The 7,924-nt window shown below is 41.4% G+C and overlaps 2 protein-coding genes across 2 annotated transcripts; one reads left to right on the top strand and one right to left on the bottom strand.

Moving 5' to 3' along the window:
* Positions 1-688: 688 nt before the first annotated feature.
* cox4i1 (cytochrome c oxidase subunit 4I1) lies at positions 689-3,579 on the bottom strand. The gene is made up of 5 exons (XM_083650598.1): positions 3,543-3,579; positions 2,598-2,674; positions 1,526-1,690; positions 1,230-1,361; positions 689-1,013 (listed from the first exon to the last, which is right to left on the bottom strand). The coding sequence occupies exons 2-5, from the start codon at positions 2,671-2,673 to the stop codon at positions 877-879; spliced, it is 510 nt and encodes a 169-aa protein (XP_083506724.1). The 5' UTR covers position 2,674; positions 3,543-3,579; the 3' UTR covers positions 689-876.
* A 118-nt stretch (positions 3,580-3,697) lies between these two features.
* emc8 (ER membrane protein complex subunit 8) lies at positions 3,698-6,185 on the top strand. The gene is made up of 5 exons (XM_083650899.1): positions 3,698-4,203; positions 4,314-4,390; positions 4,527-4,596; positions 4,700-4,794; positions 4,992-6,185. Exons 1-5 carry the CDS (start codon positions 3,991-3,993, stop codon positions 5,149-5,151), a joined length of 615 nt encoding a protein of 204 aa, XP_083507025.1. The 5' UTR covers positions 3,698-3,990; the 3' UTR covers positions 5,152-6,185.
* Positions 6,186-7,924: the final 1,739 nt, after the last annotated feature.

The raw sequence follows: 7,924 nt of genomic DNA, 5'->3' as shown, positions 1-7,924 counted from the left end.
ACTTACTTCTTTCTATTGAACAGAACATTTGAAGGAGCCTATGCCCCAAAATCCCTCATACAGAAGAGCCAAAACATCCCAACTCAGAAGCATGAAAATCACATTAACTGCCATTATGGCTTGTTATTGTTTACTGACTCTTTATATATATATACACACACACACATATATATATATCCATCTTCTATATAAAATTGAGTATGTGGACTTTGTTTCAAGTTCTGTGTTCAGCCACAGCTATTCCGTTTTACGTGCGATCAGGCTGAAACCTTCAGGGTGTGTAAAGGGCACCCCGGAGCCATATTTTTAAATTAGGCTAATTAGCCAATGATGTGATGTCATCAGTGATGTCATAAGGAGGCATTGTGACAACTGATCAGTGAAGTCATAGGGGGCACACACACACACACACACACACACTGATGTAATCAGTGATATACAGTAATGGGGCACACACACAAGGCATTGTGACATCACTGATGCAATAACATTTAGTGAGCAACACACACCCGCGTGCCCCAATAGGGCAGGCGAAGCCAGGCAGCAGTCGAGCTATGCGCGCGTGAGATGCCTAGTGTGTGTATACCGGTATATATATATATATATGCATTTCCGATATGAAACAACCAATGAGTGCAAAATCATTATTCATGTTTAATCAAAATTAAGAGTCTGAACACTACCGTGTCATAAGAACTTTTATTCTCATCTCTATACACAATGACCATAAGAGGAAGAGGTCTTCCAAAACGCAAAGACTGAGGTAATGTGGACAGTTGATAAATACAGAGATACAATTGTATAGTATTGGTATGTTTGTTTCGTTATGTTGGTCTGCTTTTATCTTCAAGTGTAAGTCATGGTCCTCTGGGTAATTTACTTTTTCCACTGTTTGTTCTCATAGTCCCAGTGGGATGAGATCCCCTCCACTGGGTTGATCCTCATGTCCAGCATCCTTTGCAGCTCTTTCTCTTTGTACTCTGCTTCAAAAGTGTAAGGGACAGGTCCATACACTGCAAAGAGACAACACCACACCAATCAGCTATAATAACATTAATGCTGTAATTCCATTCTTCCCCTCTTGAATCTGTGGTATTTGGAAAACAGGAGGAGCAATATGCCATAATACATCAGATCTCAATAAGATCTGATGTATTATGGCATATATACAGGTTGCGTGCACATAATTGCCAATCTAATGCCATTGTAATTTTCATTGGAAGACATACCAAACTTTCTCTGCCAGAGAACAACAAAGCCGGTGATGCCAACAAAGAACAACATCCCTCCAATGATGGATTTCCACTGGTTGCTTGGCCTGGTCATCTCAGCAAAGCTCTCCTTGAAGCTGATGCGGTACACTGTCAACATTAGAAACACATTCAAACCATTAAGAGATTACAAGTGATGCTTTCATAAAGATGTGCTGGGAACAAAATCAATGTCAATTTGACCAACATTGACAAACATCATCAAAGCATCTCCTGATCTCAGAACAATAGAGTTCAGTGCAGTTTAGACCTACATGCAACCTTCTCCTCATTCGAGAGTGTAGCCCAGGAGCCCTTCTCCTTCTCCTTCAGGGACTGTTGCTCTGGACTCAGGTTCTTCACATAGCAGATGTCAGGGAGCGGGCTCATCCGGTTGTCAAAGTAGGCAGGGAGAGTGTACTCCTCTACCTTAGCGACACCTGCAGGAGACGAGAGAAAATGACCAATCAATTGAGTTTTGCAAACACCTAATGACTAAATGTCCCTTGTCCAACATCACTCTTATCATTCATGTCGACTTGCTTTAGAAATGTTCTGAAATGCAAAGTGGGACAATGCTGGTGTTTTTTAATGACCGGAGGGATATAAGTTAACTTTTTTTATATATATATATTTGGCCCATTATCACGATCTAATCTACTAGTATAGCCTGGGTAGCTAGTAGCTTACTACCTAGTAAACTAGCTTTTGTGAACAAGTGAATAACTGTAAAATAAAGTAAAATTTCCCATATGTGTAAATATCAGAATGGGAGCTGATCAAGCTCCAAATACTTGTACTGGGATTGAAATATGAATCTGACCTGATACTGATACTTTAATAAGATGCACTTGAGTGCAATAAAAACACTTTTCTGCCAGCAGGAAAAAGCCTGCAGTGTGGCGACTCTTTCATCTCAGTGAAGCCAAGTGCCAGCTGTGGCAAGCCGCGGTCAGGTGTCTGACAAAGAGAGGCTCTCTCACACCAACCAGACATGTCACTCACACCACTATTGAGGCGATTCTGTCGCCAAGATAAAAAATAAAATAATAAAAAAACAATCACGAGAAGGCTATTTTTTTTTTTACTGGCTGGCTTGATAGGCTAATTAACATGAAAACTAGGGCTGTCCCCGACTCAGAATTCTGTCAGTCGAATCAAAATAAATATTTGACTATTCTTTCATTTTTCATTTAATAAGACTATCTGGCAATCATAAAATCTATAGGCATGAGCTGGTTTGATTTGTTTGTTTACTTGTTTGTTTGTCTGTCAGTGAAGAGCTACTGTTAAATGTTTGTCTGGCAGGCATGGGAAATAATCCAGGTCATGTCAAATGACACTTACCATGTCCCCCACGTACGCAAACAGATGTTGAAATGGCACGTTTGCCAACAAGGCGAAGGGCATTGGTGGCCAACATTCTGTGGGAAGAGGGGGAAATAAATCATATTAAGATTTTTTACCAAATAGTCAAGCACATTGTAGCAGTAGCACATGCATGTTTATTGTTTACATCTCCAAAAATCCCTCCGAGCTACCGGCTGACATTTCCCGAGCTACCAGCTGATATTTCGTACCCACCAACATGACCTTGTTTCAGCAAGAGGCCAAAATGTGTAAAGGACAAAGAATAAATGTGCAGCTAGTGGAGCAGCAAGACATAACAGGTGTCGATCTGGATAACTTCAGGTTGTGTCGAAGACAAAATGTAACGTTAAAGCGCAAACGATCGCAAGCCTCCTACAATGAACGTTGGCTTGGCTCGCATTTGACGTGGCACGGCCGTCTCAGTCGATTTACACAGTCTGACTTGCATGGGTTTAGAATACAAAAACAATCAGTTGATGATCTGATGATGCAGAAACATCGTTAGTCTGGTAACGTACGCTAGGCTAACTGCGAGCGCAAGGTCATAGGACACATTATCACTGAAATACCCGTTTGTGATAATACTGTACAAATCACATGATGGCACTGACTGAGACTGCAATTATAAGAGCGTATGATAAAGTATATACATCGGTTATTCACTTTACGCACAACAAACGGTCTTTCTTGCCAGACGCTGTCAAAGTTAGCTACCGTTACTAGCTAGCGTTAACTAGCTCCTCTGAGCTCTGTCTTTCCGCACTGCCAATGTCATATCTACACAGTCGGCAGTTTCGGCTGAAATGATCGATCCCTCTTTGACCGCTGATGATACTTGAGCCGCACTTCTCGTTTTAATGCTAATGCCCGGCACACTGTGCGGTATTTCGGTCTGAATATACAGTAATAAAAAAATATAACCTGCTGTGTGCTCGTTCGCCGACACCAAAAGGAAGTGTGACTGTGAACGGAAATACGTATGTCAAACGGTCTACTTTACGGCAGTAGTACGCTTCGGCTTTACGGCACTTCTATTCTGGTTTACGATACCACCGGTGCTGCAGAAACGAGTGAAGAGCTTAGCTAGCCACTCCACAGGGTGGATTTAGTGATGCTGATTATCGTCCTCGGATAACAACACAATTTGGATTTTTGCAAACGATACGCGTTACACGTACCCGTCAGAAGGCATAGCGTCATCCACCATATACTCTGGGAGCAAGGTGACGGCTGTGTTACATAGCTCATGCTACTTTTCCTCGGGCATGGTATTTAGCTAACGCTAGCAAGCAGCAACACTTCCACCTCTGTAGCCTGTCAACTGGCAGGAATCTGTCGAACCAGCAGTTAATCTGATTTGGCCATAAACATGCCTATTACACTGACAACTCAGGCTTACTGTAAAATGCTTTTACATGCTGCAAAATATCCTCACTGCTCCGTGAATGGCTTGCTGGTGGCAGAGAAAGCAAAGGAGAAGAAGAAAGACAGCCACTCTGCCCCGGTCCTGTGCGTGGACTGTGTCCCGCTGTTCCACGGTACTCTCGCCTTGGCACCAATGCTAGAAGTAGCTCTCACATTGGTAAGTATAGTAGCCGTCTTGATGGAAGTGCACCTGAAGTTTCTTTGTCTCCTGTTCTGTCTTGACTACAGCTGTCATTCTGCTCTGCTTCTCCATGTTTTCCACCCCAGATCGATACCTGGTGTAAAGAAAATAAATATGTCATTGCTGGGTATTATCAAGCCAATGAACGCACAAAGGACTTGAGGTAATACAAGCAAATGGACAACACACCTTCATATTTCAGACCAGATTTTTTTTTACAACCACCAGTGCTTACACAAGTGATAACTTTTAAATTCGAGTCGACTCCACTCTGAAATACAAAACTTTCTGCTCCTCAGACCCAACCAGGTTGCTGAAAAAGTGGCCGCCAGGATAACCGAGAACTTCAGCGAAGCAGCGATTGTCATGGTAGTAATAACTAAAGCTATACACTAACACTACACACAGTCACTCAACATTTCACCAGCACAAGAATGCCCAAGTAACCTCTTTGTGTGCTTCTTTTCCTCAGGTGGACAGCAGCAGGTTGACAATGAGCTGTTTTGAGCCAATTGTGCTCATCTATGATCATCATGAAAACAAGTGGAAAAGCAGAGATGCAACTCTGTAAGTGTCCTTGTCTGTCTTACTGCTGCACCCTTTGCAATGTGAGGCCAAAACTATAGACGGCTCAAGCACACACCTTTTGGCATACAAGCTCCTAGTGTTCTCTAACGTATAATGGTCAGGGAAATAATTCTGCATTCTGTTAGATATGTTTGAAGTGTTAATAATAAAACAATTCCTGGTGTGTGTTGTTGCAGTGACTGTTTTGAGGACTGGCACGAGGCACAGAAGATCACGTCTGCTCTGCTAGAGGGCAGATCCTACGAGCACCTGATCGACTTTGATAATCACCTGGATGACCTGAGGAATGACTGGACCAACCCTGTGATCAACAAGTCTGTGTTGGATCTGTGCTAAGACTCTCGAGTCAGGAGCATCCTGGACACAAAGATATTGCTGCCAATTCAGTGGGCATGATGCTACTTTAAAATGTAGCACGGGAATTCAAAGTGCTGAATACAAAGTCTTTGTTCCAGTAAAAGGCTCTCATATTGACGAGAACTTGCGGAACACCGACCCGTTAGGCCAAAATCCCTCAAGGGCGAGCGCAATACATAATGCACTGTTGGCATAATTATGTGTACTCCATCAGCAGCAGATGACACAGAGGTGATTAAGGCATTTTTGTCACGGAATGCTACTTATTTTTTCTTATTTTCTGCAATTGTTTGTGTTTGTTCATAGTTTATGTGCATAAATTTTAACTCTAGAAAATTCAATCTATTTTTTTCCTCTTTCATTTTTCAAGGTTACTAGCCATACAGATATAGTTAAATTATTTAAAAAAATCATAGGTAATGATTGTGCTACTGAGATATAACTAAGAAGATACGTTAAGTTCTTTATTAAAAAATTAGGTCTTAGCCCCCCCCCCCCTCCCTTCTCAAAGGAAACAAAATTCACATAGTACTGTAGTCCAACAATCTTGGACAGTTTCATCAAGACTTTTGAGCGTGAAAAAGACAGGCTTGGACTCAGAGAGACAAGATCAAGTTTCATCTTATCCGTCCTTGCATGCCATCATGTCCCCCTCTAGAGATGCACCAGCAATATTGGTGACTGACTCAAAGTTTTGCCTTTTAGTAATGATGTTAACCTTTAAATCTCCACAATGTGAATCTCCTTTTATTGTCATTGGTGCAGCTTCAGAAAGTCACTCTTGATAGAAGTTGGAGTATTGGCTCTTTAGTTTCTAGCTGTGGGAGACTTGTTCATGCTCGCAAATCTAGACTGAATATACAGATTATTTGAATTCAGTTTTATCTTTGATGTTTGCTTTAAGAATTAGGCGATAGTATTTATTCAGGATTAATTGACCACCCATAATAACCCAAATCCTGCTATTTGATAGATAATAAATTGAAATGTTTTCTATAAAGGTACATAAATAACTTTGTATTTGAGATTAGATTTAATCATTGTGAGAACTTCATTTGTTTTTCTACAAAGAAATGTATGAAGTGAATGTACTATTAAAACAACTTTTGAAGTTAAAAATCTTTGTCAGTTATCTTATGCCAGTTAGTGAATGGTAATATCAAAGCTCACTTGTGTTTATTGAATGCAGAAATAAGGTGAGACCTAAGGAAAGAGGGCGCTTCGCCCAGAGAGTCAACGGATGAGCTGTCAGAAGTGCCTGTGGGTATAAACTCAGACCCTGAGATTATGGTCACCCCAGATCTGATCGTTCCCTGTTATTCCCTCTTAATACAAAAAAACCTCTATTTCTGATTTTCTCCTATAACTTCCATAGTGCCACTATGTTGTTGCCCTTTGTTCCCATGCATGTTAAGTGTTTTCTCTTGGATTGCTTCCAGGACGTTCATGTCTGTTCAGTCGCTCACAGTGGCAGAGGGTAGTCATGAGGGGCCCCAGTGCAAGCAATTTTGACAGGGCCCTACACGCTAGTTATGAAATACAGACACGCAAGTAACGTGCAGGGGCACACACACACATGTGGCATATAGCTATTTTTTTTATGGATTTTACAGTTGAATGGGTTACTTGGGTTATTGTATGGAGAAAATCGAGAGGTCATAGAGCAAGCTATCAGAACCATGGACAGCGCTCTGACATCTGGTAACAAAGTAAGCAGCACCTGAGAATAGCATTTCACTGTTCTGAAATGACTGCTGACTTTTAACATGTTTAATGTTGATGGATGTTGAATAAGCATACCATTTTGTTATAGATTGCTTCTGAATATTTTACAAAAAAAGAAAACCATGACAGAAATGGTTTTGTCTTTCGAGGGCATATATTGCAAATGGCACCACTTTAAATCTAATGTGTGTTCTTACTTATTTGAATGCAGGCGTGTTTCTGGGGTGGCGATTTGAGTCATTTGCAAGGCTCGTTCTCTGCCCGATACGTTGATGGAGAGTCTGGCTCTCTCCACGGGCCCCTCCTACCCCAGGGGCCCCAGTGCAACTGCACTGCTTACACTGTCTATATCTACGCCCCTGGTTCCTCACATTTGCCCTCCCCTGTCCAATCTTTCATGGGTTTTCCTGTGACCTACCGGTACTTCACATGCTTCATTCCCTTGAGAATGTAGATACTTTGATGAAAATGGAATTCTTCACATAACGTTACGGCCTCCTACATGCCCTGGAAACAGCCATATGTGTTGACACTTATGGCACATTGCTCTATCATTCATTAACCTGTGTTTTGGCACCTGGCCTTGTGACTAGTTTTTAATCACAGACTAAAATGTTGCTACTAGTATTAGCCAGTAAAGGAAATTTACCACATATTAGATATGCATCCTTGTTTCCTTATTTAAAGGTAGGGGCCTGCTATTGTTATTTTTACTTGATAGTTTTCTGTTGCAAATAACTAATAATTTCTGATTTATATCCTAATTAAAACAGTTGTCATTGAACTCTGTGGATCGCTGGATAATCGCTGGCTTCAGCTAAATGCCTTGAGCCTAATCCAAGAAATACATGTTGCCAGAGAGATCTCACATCACATGTGTCAGGTGTCAAGTAAACCCTTTGATGTGCCAATGATAGTGGCAACCTCTTTTCTATCGCTTGGTAAATGCTGCCACCAAGTGGCACTTATTTGTAACTGTGGCACTTGACTTGTCACATGACCTACTTATTCCTTCCGGGGCAAACAA

This window comes from Poromitra crassiceps (assembly GCF_964638095.1).
Source record: "Poromitra crassiceps genome assembly, chromosome: 14".
Taxonomy (NCBI): Eukaryota; Metazoa; Chordata; class Actinopteri; order Beryciformes; family Melamphaidae; genus Poromitra; species Poromitra crassiceps.
The sequence above is the reverse complement of the archived record's forward strand: the minus strand, read 5'-3'. Positions and strand labels throughout refer to the sequence as shown.